The 25,658-nt window shown below is 42.6% G+C and overlaps 1 protein-coding gene across 2 annotated transcripts in view; it reads left to right on the forward strand.

Annotated features, from left to right (window-relative positions):
- LOC129774713 (chromodomain-helicase-DNA-binding protein 1) overlaps window positions 1–25,658 on the forward strand; it is a 33,546-nt gene that overhangs the window by 5,116 nt on the left and 2,772 nt on the right. Inside the window, exons 2-5 of one of the 2 annotated variants that reach the window (XM_055778603.1) lie at window positions 8,969–9,511; window positions 9,656–9,768; window positions 14,532–19,295; window positions 19,361–19,537. In XM_055778603.1, coding sequence (XP_055634578.1) covers window positions 8,969–9,511; window positions 9,656–9,768; window positions 14,532–19,295; window positions 19,361–19,537 — 5,597 coding nt within the window. The remainder of the gene's footprint in view (window positions 1–8,968; window positions 9,512–9,655; window positions 9,769–14,531; window positions 19,296–19,360; window positions 19,538–25,658) is intronic. The other variant, XM_055778604.1, reaches the window with a different exon arrangement.

Genomic DNA, 25,658 nt, shown 5'->3' on the forward strand with positions numbered 1-25,658 from the left:
TCATTTTCTAGGACAGGTGCAGGCTGCTACAAGTAGTTGGGTAGGATATCTTTCAATAGACCACATTGGAGTGCCTATTGTCGATGGATAATTCTGGTCACGTTGTGGATTTCAGTGTAGGCTGCGTTGGCTATAACCTCGCCTTGTTGATGACGAATTCGCACAAAAACAGATGGGCAACTATGTATGGATTCCAGTGGAAAAAAATATCAAGGAAAGCTAGAAGGAACATTAGAGGAATCCAAAATAACATAAAATAGACAAATAGATAACATAATTTAACACAAAACAAAAAGATCACAAAATTATGAGAGAAGCACTGGCAAGCATCCAAGAAAGAAAATCAAGAACAGGGATGGATTATTATGGGCGATCGCTCTCTATACTATAAAAAAATCAAGCGAATTGGGGTAGAGCTTCAATTTAAAGGTGTTTAAATTTGAACGTGTGTTCATTCGGATTTCATGTGCCAAAGCATCGAAACGAGTTAGCCCATATAATATAATGTGCTGCTGACAATTACTGGTCGTTGGTTCGCATTAAATTCTGAGGTTTTTGTGTGGTGTATTGGTAATTTACTATAAGTATTGTCAGTTTGTGGTAAATATTAATGTCACCTATAAAGTAATGGATGAGTTCATTAATCTGAAATTCAATCAGTCGGATTGGTAGTGTGTATATTGGGTCTGATCACAAACGTCACTTCGAGGTGAAAACGAAATGAATTGTATGCATGATTATATGCACTTCATTTATGTGCATATGAAGTGGCGTTCGTGATCAGGCCCATTATTTCTCCGTTTTTGACACCTGTATCCGAAACCGGTAACAAGATTGTAGACGAATTTCCGTAAACTTGAACAGACTTCTTATTGAACGTTTGAGTTGTTAAATTTTCCGTGCAGGTAAAGAATGTTTCTTTATATAGCAATAATATAATATTTAGTGTCTCTTTTAAATTCTGGATTAAATTAAGGAAGATCTATAGAATGCAGCATTGAGTTCAACTATTCAATAATAAGTGTTCGCATTATTTTGTTCCATTGTGAAACTCGTTTCTATTTGTCTGTGTCAGTGGCGACGAGTTTAGGGCTCAAAAAAAGTAACAGACACGCGTTCGCTTATTCCGTAACAACACCTATTATGCAATAGTTTTTTCCCCAGTTTTGCTCAACATGCATGTCCCAAATACTATTATTCCATGTAAGTAAGTAGTAAGTGTATTCATGAAAAAAAATATCAACGCTTTCTGAACTTTCTTTTTTTATGCCTTTTGTTTGTAACAGAGCCGGGCTTTAATCATGTTTATGGTTTCTACAAATTGCAAATTACACAGTAGTAGCCATTTAGACGTAAGACTATTCTTTCTGTCCTTCCATTGTTCAGCAAACCGGATAGCGGAGACAGTTGATATTGATCATTGTTGGGTTATTAATAGCACAAGAGCCCGATGTTTTCTATGGATGAAACGATCATTCGACCGTGGACCGATCTCCATCGCTGATAATAGTTGCGTGGACGTAGTTATTCTATAACAACACAAAGATTGATCATTTGAGGGCCCTGAGTTTTGAACTCACGATCGATCGCTTAGTAAGCGAACACGCAGCTAATGTGGCTACGAGGACCCCATGAACATTCTTCAATACAGGCCGGACTCGATTATATACAGTCACTGATTTTTTTTTTCACTGTATATAATCGAGTCAAAAAAAACTTTTTTTTATTCGTTTTTTATGCATGTATTTTTTGTTTTTCTTTTAATATAGAAGTAAAATTTGATTTTTGATTCGTCCCCTAAAAGTCATAAAACACCTTTCTCGCATGAAAGAAAATATCCGGATTCACTCAGGAGGTGATAGTCGATCGTATTTGATGAGAAAAATCCTTCTACTAGTTCGAATTTCAACAATGACAGTAATAGAACTTTTTTTTGTTTCGGACTCTGTTGCCTCAAACTGGCTCTACATTAAAAAGTACGCTACGGGAGACGAGTCTTGCTTTCATTTGAAAGATGAGAGAATTTAGTATAGGATATAGCAGTGGAATATCAAAATTAGTGGATTTAATAACAATTTTAAAGTGAAAAACTAATAATAATTTTTAATGTGTTATTATTAATTTTTATCCTAAAAATTCATGGTAAACTTGATTGTTTCTACGTTACGCGAGAAGGGGTGGGAGGGGGGTTGAGGTTGCGTTACCTAATGTGTATTAGAGATAGGAAATTGCGTTACGTAAGGTGGGAGAGGGGGTCCAAAATCCGGGTTTGACCCGCTGTGTACTGTCCAATTGTAAACATTCGACCAATAGGAATACTCTTACGCCTAGAAGGCTTCTGTATTATTTACAAACATTATTGATAAAGATAATAAATGCACACGAATGAATTCGGCGCTGTTACAGCTGAAGTGCTAAATTAGCCTAATAAAATAAACAGATGAGACAAAAAAGCCATGTACATTAGAAACAACAGAGGTCCAATATTACTACCCTTAGGTACACCCATACTTTTTGGATACAGAGTACTTCTGACAGTATTCAATGCAACATATTGCTGTCTTCTAATGTACAAGGTAGCTGGGTCTTCTTCGCATACCAAAGGTATTTGATTTATCCAGTAATATTTTATGATTAATTGTATTGAAGGTTGTTTTGAAATCAAGAAAGTGTGTCCCAACTATCATAGAAAATATATTTTTGTATTAAGAAAATCAATAAATTTTACAGTAAGAAATTTTTCAGCGCTGATAAAGTTTCAATCGATCAATAGTTACTAGGATACGTGCAATCTCCGAATTTAGTCGGAGTTGACCATTGAAAACAAAGTGCTTCAGACACTCTGGAAGCAATCGCCCAAAATGTTTGCGGCTTCCGTATCGGTGGTTGCGATGAATCCAGGAAATTCAACATTGGTATTCGTTTTTATGTAGGCCTACGTCTTACATTAAGGGTGCCAAATCAGAAAACAGATCACGTTTTGAAATGAAGTTAACGTTAATAACTATCTTTACGGGGAACGGATTTTAATGATTTGCATACCAATCGAATCGGAAATTTTCTAAGATTTGTTATATATACATAAATTATAATTATAATTGATGAAAATTGGAAGCATTCCCATTTACCCATACATTTATTCTGTCTATTTGTGTGCTTTCCCGAGTAGAGCTGTTAATAAGCTGAAAAGATAGTATTTGCGAAGTTAACTCCACCATTGCATAGTAAGTAAGCTGTCGCTAGCGTATAAGTATTGCATGTCCTCTGAGGAAAATTATCAGAATCTTTCTGTACCCGAAACAACAAAGGTCGCTTATTCTGCTCGTTTTATGTTTCCCCTCGAGCTGTGAACGCTAGCGAATATTTCACTTGAAGTGTATCTGGCATCGCAATTAACACAACCATCCGAGCCATTGCAAAAGAGGCGAAAAAAGAGAATCAAACAAATGAAACGCTGGCAACCTTGCTGTCAAGTAAACAAACCGAGTTTTTTTTTCCGCGCTACAAACTTATCGATTTCTTTTATATATTCGACGGTTCAATTCGTGAGTCATCACCCTGGGACGAGTTAAGACCCCCGGGGACCCGGCCGGTCAAAATGCGGCCACCAAAACACCGCACTTAGCCATCCGTAAAAATATGAAGCACCGACTCGAAGTCGCACATAACCCCGAAGACGGTGCCTCCCGTGCGAAGAGCCCCTATCGTACTCGCTCCCGCGAGAAATTGTCTGATCTGGCCAATATGAAATCGATGTCTTCACCGAATTTAGTTCTCGTGGATATAGCTTCCACCAGCGACGAACCTTCCGTAAAAGCGAATATTCCCGTTAGGAACGACTTCGAGATGCTGAGCCATAACGGTGACGACAATGACACTCCCAACGACCTTTCAGTATCCTTTCGGGTCCCGAAGACAACCACGCTGCCCAAAGCAAAAAAGGTACGTGTTCCTCCGATCGCCATCGTCAAGAAAACCACAAAGCAGGTGCGCGAATTCATGGCTAAAATTGATATTGGCCAGGACAAATACAACATGAAAGCGACCAAAACGGGCGTTCAGTTGTTTTGCCTGGAAGAGGATGGCTTCCGCAGTGCTTTGGGCGCACTCAAGTCGAACAACATCGAGTTTCATACATACACACCCGCTGCCGAGCAACCAGTCAAAGTCATTCTCTCGGGATTATCAGTGTACGAGATCAACGAACTGGAGCTGGAAATGGCAGCACACGGTGTCAAGCCTACCGAGACGAAACTTTTCTCCCGAAAGACTGCAGATCTAGAAGAGAGTGCGCTCTACTTGCTACACTTCCCCAAAGGCTCGGTCAAGTTGGCGGATTTGAGGAAGGTGAAGGCGATCTTCAATATTATCGTGAAATGGCGTTACTACGAACGACGAGCTTCGGATGCAGTACAGTGTCACCGGTGCCAACAGTTTGGCCACGGCATGCGGAACTGCAATCTTGCACCAATGTGTGTGAAATGCGGCGAGAAGCACCTATCGACGTCATGCTCACTCCCCAAGAAAGCAGATCTACAAATAGAGCAGCAGGAAAGAACACGCGGTTCGTTACGATGTGCCAATTGTAACGGGCAGCACACTGCAAACTACCGTGGTTGCCCATCCCGTAAGAATTATCTTATGAGACTGGAAACCCTGAAGGCTAAATCGCAGCGAACACCAGCAACAACTGCTTTTCCACATCATCCTCCTACTACTTTCACACAAAACAGTAACGTTCCATCCAGAAACTCAGATCACCCTTCGTCAGGATCGTATGCCTCCGTTCTGAACAGGCAAGTGAGTAGCAATACAGAACTTTTCAGTATGACAGAATTTCTAGCTCTAGCCCGAGAACTGTTTGCTCGGTTATCGAACTGCCAGAACAAGCAGCAGCAATATTTAGCCATTTCGGAACTAATGATCAAGTATGTCTACAATGCCTAATGTAGACAGCTTACATGTGATAAACTGGAACGGAAGATCCGTGTTCAACAAAAAGTTAGAATTTTTTGATTTTTTAGAACGACACAGTGTGGATGTAGGAATTGTAACAGAAACTTGGTTGCAGAATAAGCATTCATTTATTCACCCCAAGTTTTCTTGTGTTCGTTTTGACCGTACTCCGAATGATGCAGAACGAGGAGGGGGAGTGCTGATTGCCGTTCGCAAAGGGATAAAATTCACTGAGCTCAATATTTCATCGAAGGTAATTGAAACTGTAGGCATTTCGATCCACACTGCGGATGGAGAGCTACACTTGTTGGCCGCTTACTTTCCCGGTGAGAGACGATGCTCGACTTGGACTCAATTTCGTCGAGATATTTCCACCATCACCAGAAGGACTGCACCTTTCTTCGTGGTGGGCGACCTGAATGCACGCCATCGTTACTGGAACTGCTCTAGAGCCAACAAAGCTGGAACGGTACTGTTTCAGGAAGCAGCCAATCGAAACTTTTTCATTCATTTTCCAGATTCATTTACATTCTGTCCCTACGGTCGTGGGCGCCCTTCGACGTTGGACTTGGTTCTGTCAAATAACCTGCTAGATATGACGAAACCAGTCACGCTAAACGAGCTATCATCGGATCATCTCCCAGTAGCGTTCAACATTAGCTTAACAGCTCAAACCGAAGAGTCAGTACCAAAATTTCGCTGCTATGCACGTACTGACTGGTCCCGTTTTCAGCAGGAGGTAAACCTAAATATAGACCTGCTGAACCCGAACCTCGCCACGCTGGAAAACGGCACCGATATTGACGGTGCAATTGAACTCCTGACGACTGCTATATTGGAGGCAGAAGCTGTGTCAGTTCCGGAAACGCAGCAACGCATCTATCAGACAGCGACGATTCCCGACCATACTCGACGGTTGATTGCACTACGTAACAAGCGCCGACGGCAGTGGTACAGAAGAAGAGACCCTATCTACCAGGACATAATGTCAGCTTTAAACAGTAGAATCCGGGCAGAATGCGATGAAGCCCGTTTCAACAAGTTTGAGGAAACACTGCAAACAATGGAAGGTGATCGCGATATGCTTTGGAAAATTTCCAAGGCGATGCGTAAATCTTCTAAATGTAGCCCACCTTTACGTCAAGGTGAAACGATAGTAGCATCCTCATCCGAGAAAGCGAAATTACTGGCAACGAGTTTTGCTCAGGCGCACAGCAATCAAATGACAGATGATGCTGACACTGTTGCAGTGGTAAACGACTCGATTAGCCGCATAGAGCAGGCCAACCTTACCGACGCACATTCTTGGCTTATTCGCCCGAAGGAAGTTGTCGGGACTATCAAAAAACTAAAATCCAGGAAGTCGCCTGGACAGGACCTCATCCGTAACTGTATGTTGAAGAAACTACCTCGAAAGGCTCACGTGTTCCTTGCCAAAATCTTTTCCGCGTGTATTCGATTAGGATACTTCCCTTCCTGTTGGAGACATGCGGTGGTCATTGCTATCCCAAAGCCAAACAAGGATCCAACGAATCCATCGAACTACAGGCCGATAAGCTTATTGCCTACGCTCAGCAAACTACTCGAGCGGATAATCCTAACTCGTATTGAACTACACCTGGAAAATGCACGAATTATCCCTGATGAGCAGTTTGGCTTCAAGAGAGGGCACTCGACAAATCATCAACTGGTTAGACTAGTAAGGGAGGCTCGAAGCAACCGCGCACATGGCAGATCTTCGGGAATGGTCCTCTTAGATGTTGAGAAGGCATACGACTCCGTTTGGCAGGAAGCAATCTTGCATAAGATGCTTCAAGGAAACTTTCCCTTGTTTATTCTAAAAATCATCCGTTCCTTTCTGATGAACCGCTCATTCCATGTTGTGGTTAACGGCCAATCATCAGAATCAAAAACCGTGCCCTTCGGAGTTCCACAAGGGGCTGTTCTTAGCCCCACACTGTACAACATCTTCACAGCCGACCTTGTGATGCTTGATGATGTTCAGTATTTTCTGTTCGCCGACGACACCGGGTTCATTGCGTCGGACTCAGACCCAGTGGTAGTTGTCACCAAACTGCAAACGGCTCAAAAAGCTATTGAAGACTATCAAAAGCGATGGAAAATCAAAATCAACGCTAATAAATCTCAAGCAATATTCTTCACGCGGAAACGAAGCCCACGGAACCTGCCTCTCAGTCAGATCACCGCATGTGGACAACAAGTTCCATGGTCGGATAACGTGAAGTATCTAGGTCTTACCTTGGATCGGAAGTTGAATTTTGCTATCCATATAAAGGACACCCTGAGCAAATGCGACAAGCTCACAAGAACCCTTTACCCGCTCATAAAAAGGCGCTCGCGTCTCGACAAACGCTCGAAGTTACTGCTGTACAAAACGGTGTTCAAACCTTCAATGACGTATGGATTTCCTGCCTGGCATGACTGTGCTGCTTCGCACAGGAAGAAGCTACAAGTGAAGCAAAACCGGCTCCTAAAAATGATGTTGAATTTGAACCCATTCCATCCAACCGAGGACGTCCACAGGATTGCAGATATGGAAGAACTCGACAAATGGTTTCAGCGAATACTTCCTAAATTTTGGACTGGATGCACTACCTCAGCAAATCCACTGTTGCAGCGGCTGGCGCAGTAAAACTGTGATATTAGGATAACAAATTTTATTTTTCCTCATACTGTCCCCTAACCCTTTCGCAATAATCGAAGGTTTTTTGTAAATTTTCCTTCAAATGATAAATAGCTTATCCAAAGGTCCAACTCAGTGCTATTAGAATTATTAAGTTGTTGAAAGGTATTCCATATCTCAACTGATGTACTTTAAATACTTTGTATCGCTAAATCGAGAAATATAAAAATCAAATCAAAAAACAAATGAAACGAAATTTGGAATATGGAGGTTTTAAAGTGCAGTAAATGATTTTATGGTGGTTAGATACTCCTCCCCTCTCTCTTAGGGGGGGTTGCGATACAAATGGAACACAAATTTCTGCATTACTCGAGAATTAATCAAGCAAATGAAACCAAATAAGGCATATGAAGGTTTTAGGGTGCAATAAATGTTTTTACGGTAGTTAGACACTATCGCTTCAAGCAACCCCCCCCCCTCTAAGGGGGAGGTGCCATACAAATGAAACAAACTTCTGCATAACTCGAGAACTAATCAAGCAAGTGGAGTCAATTTTGGGATGTGAGGGTTTTTGGGTACAACAAATGTTTCTATGATGGTATGACACCCCTTCCACCTTTGTAAAGGAGATGGGGTCCCATAAAAATAATGCACCTATTTCAACCAAATATGACAATTGAAAATTTTCGGAAAACTCTGAAGGAAAATGGGAAAATTTGAAAAAATTCAATTCGCAGGTGTTCTACAGTTACATATCCCATGAACGTGCTTAGTAAGAAAACGTGGATGTGATAACGAAAAATAAATTTTGGGCGGGACGAAGTGTGCCGGGTCAGCTAGTTAAGGAATATAATCGATAGAATTATGAAATTTAAAATGTGGGTGTCAAGATATAGATAGGATCTATCAAGATCGATAGGGATAGATTGAATTCAAAAATTTGCCGCTTAAAGCCAATTCGATTTGAGTATATACGGGTGGAAATAAAATCTTCGTTTGAAGAGTATAAAAACTAAGAGATGGTTCGAATCAGTTGATTGACAAAAGCTAGACAATTTGAGTTGATTATAAGCATTGAACAGATCATTCACATGCACGGAATTATAGTTAGGAATGGAAATTGTCTTGCATTTTTCAGTGGTAATATTTATCCAATTCATGAGTCCCCAGAATAATTAAGCGTTTTTGGAAATATTATTGATGGGAACGTGAACCTAACGAGGACCACTTTAGGAAACAGTTGTATTGAGTTAGCAATTTTTAATAACTTAGTCTCATGGTCACTACAATAGTATATAGACCGCGCATTCGTGTGTATGATATAAACGCCTTCACCAATTTGACCTTCCTTTCATGTTTCATTCACAGTCGAAGGAGGACAAAAGCGACTCGGAAAATGAATCTGGCAGCGATAGCAAAAGCGAGTCCGGCTCGTCGGATTCGGAGAGCGAGAGTGGATCCGGTGGCTCCTCGAGTTCCAGTGATCACGAGGACAACAGCGAGCAGCGGGACAGCAGTGTGAACGTTTCGCATAACAATGATAATAGCACACATGAGCCTTCGTCTTCCAAGCCGGAGGAGAACGGTAACGCTTCGGAAGATGGTGATGACTTGAACGAGAGCAAATCTCACGATGAATCCGACAATGACACCAGCGGACACATGAACAACAACGAAGAAACGAATGACAAGTCAAGGAGTAGTGCCCAATCCGGTTCCGGGTCGGACGCAAGCGATGAAGAGCAGAATGAGACAAGGGACAATAGCGACTCGGAAGATAGTGGCAAACCTAGTAACGCCAGTCAAACCCAGGACGACGAAGGCGGATCAGGAAGCCATAATTCGGATGACGATGACGATGACGACGAGGAGGAACAGCAGCACGACCAGTCTTCAAAAAGTAGTTACGATGTAATATTTACCTCCATTTCGGATCATTGGTTGTATTAAATTGTTACTTTTCCTTCATTTGTCCGCTTCTTCTTCTTCTCTTCTTGTGTCTCTTCCGTTGTGCCGCTGTTCGTTTGCTGTTGCTGCGTGTGCGTGTCTGTTCAGGATGAGGACTACGCTGCCAACAAACGACGGAATAATGCTCGCAAAAAGGCGGCGGCGGCGCAAGTTAAACGCAAGACTGCTACCGCGTCGCAACCAAAGAAGAAGAAAAGAAGGTGAGTTTTCGTTCACTTTTCAACTTTTTGTTTTTGTTTTAAATTCCATTGATGTTTTGTTTTCCACTATAAACGCGCCAAACCGAGTCATCAAAATATAACTTACAGCTGCTTTTTCATATTTGCGAATATGAGAACAGTTGTCAACGTGTGTTGAAAGTACTTTACGATTCCCAATGCCTGAATATAAATTGTAATCATTTCTTATAGTTGGTACAGGGTCGTCCACTTCGAGAATCGGAAAATGAAATTGAATATAAATTCAGATTCTATTTTATTTCGAATTCAATTTTGTAGGATTTAATCCTTTTGTTGATATATTTTTTCCCACAATTTTAACGTTTTTCGGAGTTTGATGAGTTCGCGCGCTCCAACTTGAAAATGTTTATGTAAAGAAAATCGGATCGTATAATTCCAGTAGTTGAGCCTCCTAAGATCACTTCGAGGACTTCTTGGCTGATGTCTTCCAATGTCAAGTCAATTATTTAGAATATTACCTATTACCTCGCAATTCGCTCTCTATTTCCATGTTTCATGGGTTTGATTCATTGTTCAATAAAGTTTCTTTACACGATCTTTTTTCTTGAAAATTATGCAAACGACGTATCGTTCTATATTTTGCAATTTGGCTCGATTGTAGAAATTGTGAGTACTAGCTGCATCCTTTTTGTACAAAACAAGCACGACTAGCGCAAATGGCATATTTTACACCAATCGTATGGTGCCGAGATAAGCACCCACACGATGTCCTTCAACCGTTTTGCCGACTCACAAGAGAACTCTACCGCAATAATTGGTAAGAAAAATCATAGCATAAAATCGCACCCACCTTTGCGAGGAAGTCCGCTTTGCCAGGAATTGGGCAATGTGTGGAAACCCTAGCAAAGATTATCTTATGAGATCTTTCGATCATTGCACTCACCTGCTGTTGCATTTTTGTGTTGGAATAAGATGAGTGTTTACTAAGATTCATCGAATAGATTCGAAAGATGGTGAAAAGATCTGCAAGATTGTCTGAAATCATCCCCAATGCGAATTGCTGCAAGCTCAACAAACAATTTCCAAAAAACGCTCGAATTTGGATTTTTTTGAATTTTGCAACCTAAGTTTTTTTTCGTTTTCGATTGATCTTAAGCTCAATCAGCACTGATTTTTGTTTCAATATGGTATACGAGTTTGCTAAAGTCGTATGTGTGCTTCCTCATTGAATGATAATCATATTGGTTCTTTACCATTTTCTTTGACTATAAATACTTCTACCAAAACTCGTCATTACAGTATATGTAAATTTATTTTCAAACAAAGTTCTCGCTTGAGATTGAGATGTTCCTCCGTTACATGGAATACATGTTTGATACAGAAAGGTGAATTTAAAATTTCAAACCGATTTACACCACCTGAAAATGTATTGCCATTTTCGCTTCACACCAAAACGGAACATGAATTTTATAATGGGTATGACAAAAAAAATACAGAGGACATGAATAATAGAATTCCAATTCGAATATTTTGAACAGATAGAAAGCGCAACTAACTTGCGCTACAAGACATTTCAGCGGTTCAAGGATAGTCCCGTTTGACATCTATCATTGGGTGACATGCTTTTTTTTACGCGTATTTTCGAATTAACGTGGTTTTTTACGCGGATTTTCCAATTAACGCGGTTTTTTACGAAGTACGTATCTCCCGCGTAAAGAAAAACCTGGGTGTATTTATTCGACCATCTCGCGTTTGTTTGTCAAAATGCCCCCTCTTCGTTACTGAACATTTCGACTCTTGGCATAAAGATTTTATGCGAGGGATTTAGCTTATTTTAGTATCTCCGCGATTCTCGGAAAGATGGAGCAGCTCCAGTTTTCAGTTTTCTCTCAAGAGTTATGTTTGCTGCTGTCCCTCTCCCAGATTGAATTCGTTTCTCTCTCTTGTTCGAAAATTGTGGATGGGTTCACGGAGTGTTCGGAAGTGTTCACGGAGTTCGAAAGTGTTCGGCGGAGTTGTGAACTTGGCGGCGGTCTCAGAGTAGATGGAAAGGTCCTCTGTTGAATCCATGTGAGCCCGAGCAGTGACCGGTCCACAGTGTTCTTCGTTGTTCTCTCATGTTTTTCTCGTCGTTGAACCTGACAGTCGAGCCCTTGATTTTTCTGAGAAACTGCCCTCTCTATGCTAACCACCTTTCGGTTCAAAAAGTGCGAGAAGAGTTGATGATCCACAACTTCACGTCGTTCAGCGGCACGGTGGAGAGTAAACAATGGAGCCATCCATTAATAAAGTAACGATTTTTTTTGCATCAGAAATCAAATGCTCGCTTCACATTATATGGACGTTGAACAAATATTGTGTACGCGGGCAACGAGGTACATGTCGGGGTGGAGTAGTAGTGGTGAAGTGAAGTCAGGTTGAATGAATAGGCAGATTTGTATTCATTCACCACACCAATTAGAATAACCATTTGCTTTAACTAGAAATGAATTGACGAGTGTAAAGAGCGAGGATAACTGATCATGTTGACAGCGGATGCCGAACGAATCCTGCTAAGCAAGTCGATTTTCATGTTTCTTCTTCGAGAATGTTGAACCCTGAATACGGGTACCAGACAGGAGCAGCGTACTCCAGGAGACTTCTACTTAAAAGAACAGTAGATCATCTTCAATGGGTGAACATCGATGGAATCGAAAGCATGCTGACGGATTAATCATAGAGCTGAGAAAGATTTGGTGGTCGTGAATGCTACGTGTTCGTTGAACCTGATTTTAGTGCAATGGTTATTTCTACCATTGTACGCCGTTATGGTCACACCATGTATTGCTCAGTATTTAGAAGTTCAGATGTAGCAAAGAGGTTGGAGTTCAGAGGGCCAAAGAAGGTGAATGTGTAGAGTTAATCACCACGTAAGGACCGAGCGATTCGCCAAGTATGACTAGCCACTCCATAAACCGATCGAGAAATCCCATGTGTTGATGTTTATTTATGGTAGTAATAAGCGGAACAGTCACTAATTTCTTCGAAAAATTAAATTACACCGAGTCTACTTGTCGCCTGAGTTCGATTTCACAAGACAGAGCGAGCGGTGACGTAATAGAACCGGGGCTCTGGCAACCCTATCCCAACCAATTGAAATTGAGCGTAGGCAGCATAAAGCAGGGCTCGCGCTAAGGGGGCTCACGTTTTGTTTACTGTTTGGAGTCATATATGTTAATATTTGATTACGTTGGATAGTTTCCTTTGGCAAGCAATTTTTTTATACCCACCCGGAAGCTTTCATGGCGATTTGCAATTAAAATCACTGCTACAGGATCGCGTGGAGCACTTCATTTTTAAATTTAGGTTATGATTTCTATGCTCATGAGTTTCTATGCTGGCTACAGAATGGCGGCCATCTTAGCAATCCCTTGAATAGAACAGGTTAGTTGCGATAGATAGTTGCGCTTCATGATGTCGTGCTGGCTATCGGAGATGATTGGAGATGAAACGTTGTACAATTCCTTGTGCTCTAACAAAGTCCTAAAAGATAGGATTTCGTTTCACATTCGATTGTATTCGTTCATTAGAATGTCCAGATAGTGCTCCCTTGGCCGAGTGGTTAGCGTCATAACTAACATGCCGGGTGTTCGGGTTCGATTCCCGTTCTGGTCGGGGGAATTTTTCGTCAAAAAAATTTCCTTCGACTTGCACTGTGATCACGCGTATTCTAGAACTTGCCACTCAGAATGCATTCAAGGCGTGTTATTTGGCATAGAAATCTCAACTAAGTACTAATAAAAATGACGCAAGTAATACTACGTTGAGACGGCGAAGTTCCTCTAGGAACGTTAGTGCCATTGAAGAAGAAGAAGAATGTCCAAGATGTTTGTGAGTGTGTTGTTCGAAAGTCAACCGTTTTTGCCAGACGTATTCGGTCAAATAAGGAAAGGCAACTCAAGACGACGAATTATTCTTCACCATGACAATGCAAGCTCCCAAACATCGGCTTAAAACCGCTTGTGAATCAAGGTCAGAATGCGTGTTCATCGATTATCATGCCAGAAGATGCACTTGGTAGTCCCAAAACTTATGGAGCAGAACTGGTTAGAAGTGGAACATCCAAAAAGTTTCTTGAATCAGATTTTGTAACAACCATAAAAGTAGTACTTGGCTTTGAAATATTCATCTAATGGGCTTCTTGTTGAAATACTGAAGAATTTTAACAGGTTCAGATATCAGGGAATCTTCGATCCATTGCGTTCTACTCCATTGTAAATTTTGTAAGAGTCAGGAACTTTCATTTATGGCGTTGTATGATCGTGGGATTTTCAATGCGTTGAATTTAATGTTGGTCAAGGCGAGCAATTTTTTCACTCAACTGTATATTTCCCCGGGAACTTTTTAGCGTTATAAACATAAGTTTTTAAAATGATTTGTTTATAGACACAAATAATGGAACGAAATTTGAACCGAATTTTTCATTCGTTTTTGCTGGAAAGTTCCGAGTATTCTGGCGTATGTCGTCGAGACTCGTCAATATTACGGACCAGCTGTTAAATAGCTGAATAGCTACTGCGTAATTTCGCAACCTTCTAGTATATTCCAACGTTGTTGTGTGTATTGCGCAGAATCGTGGGGGGAGGAAAATCGTTACAAAACGCGAGAGGAATGCGGTTATAATTAACAAACCTGTCGTGCGTTATTTTTGTGTGTGATTAAGTAGTTGAAAACCTGATTAGAGCAAAACATTTTTGACGGTCTCAATTTTTTTCTTTTTTTTTTCCCTTCACTTTATTTCTCAGCAGCCGTTGGAAATCGGACACTTCGGGAGGGAGTGACGACGCTAGCGAGCCGGATAGCTCGGATGAGGATGGCAGTTACGGTGGCCGGAAAGCGGCACCCAAGAAGCGTTCTGCGCCACCGCCAAGGACGAAAGCGAAGAAAAAGAAACCGGCTGCGTACTCTTCGGACGAGGCTAGTGACAGCGGAGAGGACCATTCCCGTCAGGGCCGAAACCGAAGGAAAACGGCCGTCAGTTATAAGGAGGAAAGCGGAGAGGAACAAACCGATAGCGAGGATTTGCTGGAAGTAGATCCGGAAGCGGAAGAGGCTGCTGCGGTCGCGGCAGCGGAAGACGAGAAAACCGAGACAATCGAGCGGATAATTGGCCAGCGGGTGGGCAAGAAGTCCGCTACGGGAGCGGTAACGACTTGCTACGCCGTAGAGGAAAGCGGTGATCCTAATGAAGGAGGGGAGGCGGATGAAAATGGTACCGAAAACACCGAGCCACAGTATTTGATCAAATGGACCGGTTGGTCTTATCTGCACTGTACGTGGGAGTCGGAGGAAACTCTGAAGGAACAGAAAGTCAAGGGGATGAAGAAGTTGGAAAATTACATCAAGCGAGAACGCGACATCGAGTACTGGCGAAAGTATCAAGCGGGGCCAGAGGACATCGACTACTACGAATGTCAGCAGGAACTGCATCAGGATCTGTTGAAGAGCTACTACAATGTTGAGAGGGTGATAGCGCAGGTGGAGAAGCCAGAAGGCGGTACGGATTATCTTTGTAAATGGGAATCCCTTCCGTACGCGGATTCCACCTGGGAGGATGCTATTTTGATATCGAGAAAGTGGGAGAAGAAAATCGAAGAGTTTTTGGATCGGGAGAACAGCAAACGGACACCGTCTAAGCACTGTAGAGCTATTAGGAGTAGACCTAAATTTCATCACTTGAAGGCGCAGCCGGACTATCTCGGTGAGGATCGGGGCTTGAAGCTGAGAGATTATCAGATGGATGGACTGAACTGGTTGATTTTGACTTGGTGCAAAGAAAACTCCGTCATTTTGGCAGACGAAATGGGTTTGGGTAAAACAATCCAAACCATTTGTTTTTTGTACTATCTGTTTAAAGCACAACAGCTGTACGGACCGTTTCTGTGTGTAGTTCCGCTGAGTACGATGACAGCGTGGCAGCGGGAATTCACCATTTGGGCCCCTGAAATGAACGTTGTCACGTATCTTGGTGATGTACCTTCGCGTGAAATAATTCGCCAATATGAGTGGTGCTTTGAGAGCAAGAAACTCAAATTTAACGCCATTCTCACCACCTACGAGATTCTTCTCAAAGACAAAACTTTCCTCGGCAGCATCAGCTGGGCCGCGTTACTAGTTGACGAAGCACATCGATTGAAAAATGATGACTCGTTACTCTACAAAGCTCTAGAGGAATTCGATACAAACTATCGGCTGCTTATTACTGGTACACCACTGCAAAATTCGTTGAAAGAGCTGTGGGCGCTACTTCATTTCATCATGCCGAATAGGTTTGATTCGTGGGAAACGTTCGAGCGAAATTACGGTAACACTACCAATGACAAATCGTACACCAAACTGCACAAAGAGCTGGAGCCATACATTCTTAGGAGGGTTAAAAAAGACGTCGAAAAGAGTCTTCCGGCGAAAGTAGAGCAAATTCTGCGAGTGGAAATGACCTCGATCCAACGGCAGTACTACCGATGGATCCTAACGAAAAATTTTGACGCCCTACGGAAAGGAATGAAGGGTTCCATCAACACATTCCTCAATATAGTGATTGAACTGAAGAAATGCTGCAACCACGCGCTCCTGACTCGGCCCATCGAGTTCGAAACTCAGACCAATCAGGATGACATTGTTGTGCAGCTGCTGAAGGGATCGGGGAAGCTGGTGCTGTTGGATAAGCTTCTGTGTCGACTTAAGGAAACTGGCCATCGGGTGTTGATTTTCTCCCAGATGGTACGGATGCTGGATATTTTGGCCGAGTACCTCCAGAAGAGGCACTTTTCTTTCCAACGGCTGGACGGTAGCATCAAAGGGGAGCTCCGAAAGCAGGCGTTGGATCATTTCAACGCGGAAGGATCGACCGATTTTTGCTTTTTGCTGTCCACCCGGGCTGGTGGGCTCGGTATCAATTTAGCCACTGCCGACACGGTTATCATTTTCGATTCCGACTGGAACCCTCAGAACGATCTGCAAGCGCAAGCACGAGCGCATCGGATAGGACAGAAGAATCAGGTTAACATTTATCGGTTGGTGACGGCGCGGTCCGTGGAGGAAGACATTGTGGAACGGGCGAAGAAAAAGATGGTGCTGGACCATTTGGTTATCCAACGGATGGATACCACGGGGCGGACAGTTTTGGACAAAAACGGGGGTAATAACACAAGCAATCCCTTCAACAAGGATGAGCTGTCAGCGATATTGAAATTTGGGGCGGAAGAGTTGTTCAAAGAGGACGAAGATGGAGATGACGAGTTGGTTTGTGATATTGATGAGATACTGAAGCGAGCGGAGACTAGAGACGAAGCTCCGGAGATGCCCGGCGATGAGCTACTGTCGGCGTTCAACGTTACGACGTTTGACTTCGATGAAGAGAAGGAAACATCCGCTATAAGGAAACCTACGAAACCACCCACAGACGCGGATCAGGACGGTGACACCAAGGACTGGGATGAGATAATTCCTCAAAACTATCGGAAGCTGGTGGAGGCCGAGGAACGAAACAAAGAGTTGAATGATCTGTATCTTCCTCCGAGGAGAAAAACTTTGCAGCAGTTGAATCAAGCCAACGAGGATGGAACCGCGAAGAAACGTAAAAAACGACGAGCTGAAGATGAAAGCGATGAAGAATCGGAGGCTAGCGAGGAAGGTAAACCTGGTAAGAAGGCGAGCGGCAGAGGACGACCTTCGAATAAGGAGAAAATCTCCGGTTTCACAGACACCGAGCTGAGGAGGCTCATCAAAAGCTACAAGAAGTTCCCGGCTCCACTGAAACGATTGGAAGCGATCGCAATGGATGCCGAACTGCAGGAGAAACCATTGTCGGAGCTGAAGCGAGTCGCAGAACTGTTGCAGGAACGCTGCGTGCAATTCATGGAACATTCGAAAGAAAACGAGGAAAAAGATAAGAACAATCCTACAGACGAGAAGGCGAAACGGGGTCCCCGGGCTGCTTTCTCCATACGTTTCGGCGGTGTGTCCTTCAATGTGAAAACCCTGATGCAATGCGTGGAAGAGCTGCAACCGTTGGATGAAGTTCTTCCGCTGGACCCTGAGGAACGGGCGAAATGGGTTCTACAGATTAAAACCAGACCAGCGAACTTCGACGTCGAATGGAGTGGTGACGACGATTCTCGGCTGCTGCGAGGTATCTATCAGTTCGGAATTGGTTCCTGGGAAGCAATGAAAATGGAGGACTCACTAAACTTAGCGGACAAAATACTTTCAAACGACGCCGATAAGAAGCCTCAAGCGAAACATCTCCAGTCTCGGGCGGAGTATTTGCTGAAAATTATTCGCAAGAATCTCGAACTGAAAAAGGGTCTCGGTAAAAAACCACGCAAACAGCGGAAGCCTCGAGGAGAAGGTAAAGCTATCTCGGCTGCGATAGTGCACTCACCCGTGTCGACCGGAACCGTGAAGGATGATCTGGACGAAAAGGAAGGATCTTCCAACGAGGAAAAGAAGCTGCTGACTCCGATATCAGCTAAGATAAAAAAGCTATCCGAATCGGATAGCCACGTTCACGATCACGACGCTAACTCGAATGGTCCCACCAAGGAGGAGCAGAAGGAGAAGAAAGAGCGCAAAAAGAAGGAAAAGACAAAGGAGACAAAGAAAGACAAAAAGAAAAACACTGGACCAATGCATTTCACGGCGAACAACGAGCCGTGTGCGTTGAACATCATCGGTGATTTGGATCCGAGCGTTTTCAACGAATGCAAGGAAAAGATGCGACCCGTTAAAAAAGCCCTCAAAACGTTGGATAACCCAGATCAAACGCTTTCGGCGGACGAACAGGTAAACCAGACACGAGCATGTCTCCTCAGCATCGGGAATCAAATCAACCAATGTCTGCTGGTGTACAAGGATCCGGAGAAAATCAAAGAATGGCGAAGTAATCTGTGGTACTTCGTTTCCAAATTCACCGAATTCGACGCCAAGAAACTTTTCAAGCTTTACAAACACGCGCTGAAACGGAGCGAAGGTGACGAAACGGGAAGCGTGAGTGGAACTTCTTCGACGGAAAAGAAGAAGGAACATCATCATCATAATAACCACCATCATCATCATCACCACTCGAAGGAGGGTGGTTCCGTCCACAGCTCTCCAGTCAAAGATGCCAAAGAAAAAACTCCGAAAAAAGGGCCTAGCACCCCACAGGCCCTGCAAACGTTGGGTAAAATAAAGAAAATTAGCAAAAAAGACAACGGTCAGCATCGGCATAGCAGTCCGCCGGTCGTTAGCACGCCTCTGGCGGATCCGATTAAGGAGAAGCCTATCAGTAGCGAGCGGAGAGAACGAAAGGAAAGAAAGAGACTTCACGGAGGAACCGGCACTCCCGATCGAGGGGGACTAACCGCGGATGGTGATCCCCACCAACGTAAGGAGAGAGACAAATATCTCGGACAGGACGGCACTGATGGAGGCAAGGACGATGGATTCAGTTCAGTCAAGCGGAGACTCGAGGAAGGGGAACTTGACGAGAATAGCAAGGAATATAAACGATTGCACGGTGATGGAAGGTGAGAGCTTTCCACTATCAATTAAAGAACTGGTGATTCATGGTTTTTTTTTTCTCAATTGACAGGAGCAGTAGAGATCGGGACAAAAAATGGGACGAATACTCCGAGCGGGATCGTGGCGGCATGCGAGGAGGGATCGCTCGCAGTAGCGCACCTGGAACGCCCCAAGGAACGCGAAACTTCCCCGATGGGGGAGGACGTGGTATATCGTACCCAGACGATCGATGGAGCGGTCGAGACAGGTAATTTGTTGTATAGACCAATTCCACGCCAATTCAGCTGAATGCGGTCGATTTTGACGCGACCCTCTTAGATTTTTTCAAAACCTTATAGTAATGGTGGCAGCTACACAAGATCACAATTTTCATTATCATATAACTAATTTTAATTACGACTGATTTTTTATAAAGACTTATGCAGAAACATTGAATTTAAAAAAATAATAACTCAAAATCAATATGTCTGAGCCATCAACCCGTACCGAGCAGAAAACCAAACACATAACAACTGTATCCAATCAGTGCCAAATGCAAATCGCATTCCCTCCTGGACCCAATGCCAATGATCCTTCAGTCAGACTTACGAATCAATCTGCAGCCGGCGACAGACGCTTTTCTAAGGCACGCCTACGGGACTCTAAAATAATAGACACAGTGAGAACGTATCTTCCCTCCTTCCACGACAAAACGAACTGCAGTTTGTATTCGTGGAATCACGAAAACTAGTGCATCGGTAATGTTCGCCGCTGAAGGTGTACTAACAGGCACAAGTCTTTTGCGTAAATTTTTACTGGAAGTACAGGAAGAATTGGGAATCCCTCTTATTCTACGCGGCGAGTGACGTGAGATAGCAAAGTTCCTCGCTTCATTGTGGAAGCTACCTTACTTTTAACTTCTTTTTGATACCTGAGTCGATAACATATGAGGACACGACTTCAAATCTCACTTAGTGACAAATTATAGTCACGTCAATCGCCTACGGGAATGCAGTGACTTGAGCCATCTCACCTCATTCGCCGCGCGGAATAAAGGAGAGTAAAGTAAGTGTAGAGTGAGGATCAGGGCTTGGCATAGTCATAGTCAACTGAGGATAGTCAGCTGACTATAGGGAAATTCCCCTCCGTATTCAGTTAGAAATGACTTTTGGCTTCTTCACGCAGTTTCTCCGCCAAAATGACTAAACAGTCAATCGGGCGTTTAATCGCTTTCCCCCTCTACGACCCGACTATTTCATTTCATTCTTTCCCGTCAAATTGTCTTCATTGCATTTTGAAGTGACTTCCCCCAAAACGAAAACGTAGAGGAATTGTTGAACTCTACAGACGAAGAGCATCTTGATCGGCTGCAACAGGTGTTCGATGTATTGAGCTCAATAAGGAGAAGTACGATTTCTTTAAGAATCAAGTGACTTTCTTAGGGTATGCTATTTCGAAAAATGGTTTAAGCAAGGCAGACCAAATGATTAAAGAAGCTCCAGAAACCAAATCACTGAGGTGAGGGTATTTGCGGGGCTTGTAAATTATTATGCGCGATTTATTGTTCGTTTAGCGGAAATTATGAGCCCTATGTATAAGTTGCTTCGCAAGGGTGCAACATTTGATTGGGATGAAACGTGTATGGCCTTCATGGCCTTCGAAGATTAAAGAAGAAATTGGCAAGGATGTAACCTCAGTTCCCTTCAATCCGAAGGCGGAGTTGTTTCTTACTCGTGATGTATCCAACGTCGATATTTCGGTGGTGCTAAGTCAAAAAGAAAGTGGTAGAGAACGGCCCGTAGCATTCGCATCGAGCATTAGCGGTTATGTATAGCGTTTTTTCTCCACTTAGTCGGTAATAGATTTAAAATGAAAACGGACCATAAACCTCTACTCGGTATTTTCAGTCCAAGGAAAGGTATTCTTCACATCAGGGCCAGAAATCTTTGAAGATGAAAAATGAAGACCGACTCTACTCTCAATAGCTTCGCTTCGACTAGAACTGCTTCGGCAATCGCCCACAACAAAAAGTGACTTGACTAGGAAATGAATTGACTAGCGTCGACTAGCGAGGATGACTGGTGGACTAGTTCAGACAGTGGTTATTTTAACTGACTCGACTAATGAATACAAATCTGACTTCAATCCACACTTCCATTTCCCTCTGACACCAATTTTATACCCGCGTGCGTAATCTTATTTTTATGTCCATATAGAGAGGAACGAAAACATGATTTCTGATGCAAAAAAGAAGTTACCCCATCAATTAACGTGAACTCAAACCAACGACATTATATCAAGTATGCTAAAAAGGTCCTCTTCTTCTTGTTATATGGCACTAACGTTCCTAGAGGAACTACGCCGTCTCAACGTAGTATTACTTGCGTCATTTTCATTAGTACTTAGTTGAGATTTCTATGCCAAATAACACGCCTTGAATGCATTCTGAGTGGCAAGCTCTAGAATACGCGTGACCACAGTGCAAGTCAGAGGAAATTTCTTTGAAGAAAAATTTCCCCGACCAGAACGGGAATCGAACCCGAACCCCCGGCATGTTAGGTTTGACGCTAACCACTCGGCCACGGGAGCACACTAAAAAGATTCTCGCGTTAGTAATAAGTAAATAACGTGCAGAATAGCGCGAACTCAAACATCGATGCATTCCCACGTACATGGGAGTGGGAAGAGAGGAACGAATTCGTTTCGGGGGAAGTCACAATGAGGACAATTTGACTGGGAAGAATGAAATGATTTAGGGAGATAGCGACTAAACGCCCGACTAACTGTTTAGTCGTTTAGTCGTTTTGGCGGAGAAACTGCGTGAAGAAGCCAAAAGTCATTACAGTAATCGTTCGTTATCTGGTCCAGGTTAATTTGAAATGTTATGAAAATTGACATTATTTTCGCATGACAAAAACATTGATTAAATTACAGGAAAATGATTTCCTCAAATTATATTTCATACCTGTTGTCGCACTCAATGCGAATTTCTGAGTAATCTAATTTCATGATCAACGCAAATCAAACAATTCATTGAAGTTCCCCTCGATTCTATTTGAATTTTTTTTTTTATTCTTTATTTGAGAGGTTTTCAGCCACCTGGGCTGGTTCGCCTCTTTATCGACGGCATTGCCGCAAGGTTTCGTTGGAAACAGATTGCACATAAAATTATTACATAAAAATTGGACGTAAAAATTTAACACATATCAATCCTTTTGCGAGACATGACTTAACAAAGAACTTGCTGTTTGCTTGTTGGACCAGATGGCATGGATGTCCTCGGACCATGGCTCCAGGCCAGTGGAGAGGAAGCCGTGCCGTTGAAGATGCCGGCGTGTTCTATTTCCCCTTCATCGTGGAGGGGAAGGAACAAGGATCTTCTTGACTGATCCATTGTTCAGACGCTAGATCTTAAAAAATAGTTCGGCATCTTTTAGGTAGCAGACAAGCGCTGCTACTCTTGCTGGATCGTCCTTCAAGATGTCCCTTACACTCCCGCTGATTCCATGCAGGTTTCGTAGATCATCGAATTTCGGGCAACCACACAAGAAGTGCTCGACGGAGTTGTGGATTTGGCAGAGGTCGCATAGTAGATTCTATTTGAAGTTTTACATGCCGGACCAACTAAAACGCGAATTTCGATAACTGGCCTTTCCTTTTCGCCCAGTTAGCGAATGTTTACTGTACTAACTGAATACGGATATAGTCAATCAGATAGTCAGCTAACTATCCTCAGTTGACTATACTATGCAGAGCCCTGCGTTGGACGCATTTTTGTAAGGGTTCAGTAACGATATCGGATACGTCAAGTCACAGTAGAATGTGGATGATTTCCCTTCGCGCTTTCCAGTGGAATCTTGGAAAATTTGGAAAAAGCAAGACCCACATTTAAATGAAAAATTTGAAATGGTGAATGTAAGGAAAGTGGTGAAAGATTCTCAGAAATATGATCAGGTAAGGTTGGTTACTAAGGTTTTGAGAGGAGATGAAAATGTCAGTGTCTTGGAGTTTACCCCATATGGAAGTTTTGTCGAGGAATTGTCCTTGGAAGATGGGGTAATTATGACGAGACATCGAGTGGTGGTTCCACCGGCGTTAAAATGTAATGTTCACACACAAATCCATGGATCACATTTGGGAATTGTTAAGAGTAAAAGTGTCGCTAGAGGTTGTGTCTGGTGGCCTACAATAGATGCGGATATTGAAAGTTTCACCCATAATTGTAGTTCATGTCTTCTACAAAGTTCATCGCCGTCGAAGGCAAAGCTGGCTTCGTGGAATCCGCCGGAGAAGGTTTGGAGCACAGTGTATGTCGATTTTGCGGGTCCCGTTAAAGAATGGAATTTTTTGATTGTGGTTGATGCCTTGTCAAAATGGGTGAAGATTTTCCCAACAAAAATATGCAACACCAGATTTGTGAAAGAGAAGTTGGTTGAATGCGTAGCGCGATTTGGAATATTTGATGAAGTGGTAAGCGACAATGATGTTTGTATCTTCAGAGGTTTGTAAGCTTTCACCAGCGAATGGTATTCGTCAATGCTTGACAAGTTCGGGCCATCCTTCCACTAACGGTGCGGTTGGAAATGTGGTAAAATCATTCAAATCATTCCTTCTAAAGTCGTGGGAAACAGGGAGCCAAAGTGTGAATGGTTTGATAGCTATTTTCTTGATAGGGTACAGAAAATCTATTCATTGTTCCATCAGATTTTCACCAGCCATGATGATGCTAGGTACGGAGGTTAGAATATCCCCCTGGATTTGATGAACCCAGCCTGAGGGCATCCGTATACTAGCACATAGGATTTGACAGCGTCAAACATGTCCGGGTCGCAAATGCAATTTGCGACCACTGTCACTCGCGAGAACTGCCAAACTCTCAAGCTGGTGTAAAACAAGGCACTTAACATACTACCAGGTGGGTCAAAACGTGAAGTGGTTTTCTGCAGCCATTTAAAAAATACACAAAAGTAAATTAAGACGATTGAGCACAATTTGTGGAAAACGCAAATTTTCGAATAAAGCATGAGCAGCAGCTAAATACAACTGAAATTATTGAAATAATGCAGAATTAATTCAAACCCTTTTATTTCACTTAAATTCTTTCAATTTCTTAAGTTGGTTTACATTATAATATAATACTACATTTCAAGTGATCAACCTAGGGTTCTACGTTTTATATTATCATTCAGACCCTTGTGATCATCATGATCATTACATTTCACATAAATTTTTTTTTCAAAAAACAATTCTTTTTTTAGTTAGCGAATGGGCGCACCTTGTTCCATAGATTTGCCTTGAGTTCGCCGAGTAATTTGATAGGTTTGGCAATGACAGCTAAATTTGTAGCACATCTTGACTCGCGAATCATATCCCCTTGCCCGGGGCTTGGATGAACCCCTACATTTTATATTTGACGGAATTGCACATCTCGGTCTTAATTGAAAAATCCCAAAAAATTCATTTAGACCTTTTGTTCACTAACATCACCGACAACGTTTGTGTGAATGAGTCCATGACTCCCCTTTAGGCCAGACAATTGACAATGAAGAAATACTGGCTTTCTTATGAGGGGCTTAGAATGAAAGGGGTGTAAGTGATTTGATCGATTTCTCTACATCGACTCTCTCTTTCGGTCATAACTTAGCTCCAAACCAGTGCCACAAATTATAAAAATCTGTTCACGAATGAAGACATTAGCTTTTTCCCAGTGTCGGATGAATTTTCTTCTGTTGAAACTCAACGCCATATCTATCATAATAAGTATAACACAAGAGTCGAGACGCGTGAACTTTGTCTGGTATATTGAACGAATAGAGCATGAACGAATTTCGGAAAGCCTGCATTCAGGCACTTCCATTACTGTCAATAATTTCAGGTGATTATCACGAACGTTAAGTTGATCCTCATCGCTTGCAGTGAATTTTTATTGAAAACGTGTTTGATTTCCATATTTAGAAACAAAGGAATCCGGAGAAGGCAACATTAGCTTTCGTTGAGCGTTGACCGTTGTGCGGTGTTGAGCGGTTGAGCGACATCTTGCGTTGAACGGCGTTGAGCGTTCCGTTTCCGTTTCTTTTTCTTTTTTATACTGTATTATAATGACTTTCAACACTTTTTTGGCTGGCTTGTCACTTCCATTTTTGGAAGAATGTCGGGAGTGAGAATTCTACTCGCGATCTTTACCGTGAAGGGTACGGTCCGTTCCCGTTTCCGTTTCCGCTTTATTTGATCTTTTACTATCGCCATTTCGCTCTAACACGATCTTAGTTTCTAACACTTTCTTTATCTAACTCCATTTCACTAACTCCATTTTCGGTCTCCTAGGGCGGTTTTCAATGCACCGGAAGCCACCGGAATACGATATTCGACTTCCGCTGTTTAAGCCCTTC

The sequence above is a fragment of the Toxorhynchites rutilus genome, chromosome 3 (assembly GCF_029784135.1).
Source record: "Toxorhynchites rutilus septentrionalis strain SRP chromosome 3, ASM2978413v1, whole genome shotgun sequence".
In the NCBI taxonomy this organism is placed as follows: Eukaryota; Metazoa; Arthropoda; class Insecta; order Diptera; family Culicidae; genus Toxorhynchites; species Toxorhynchites rutilus.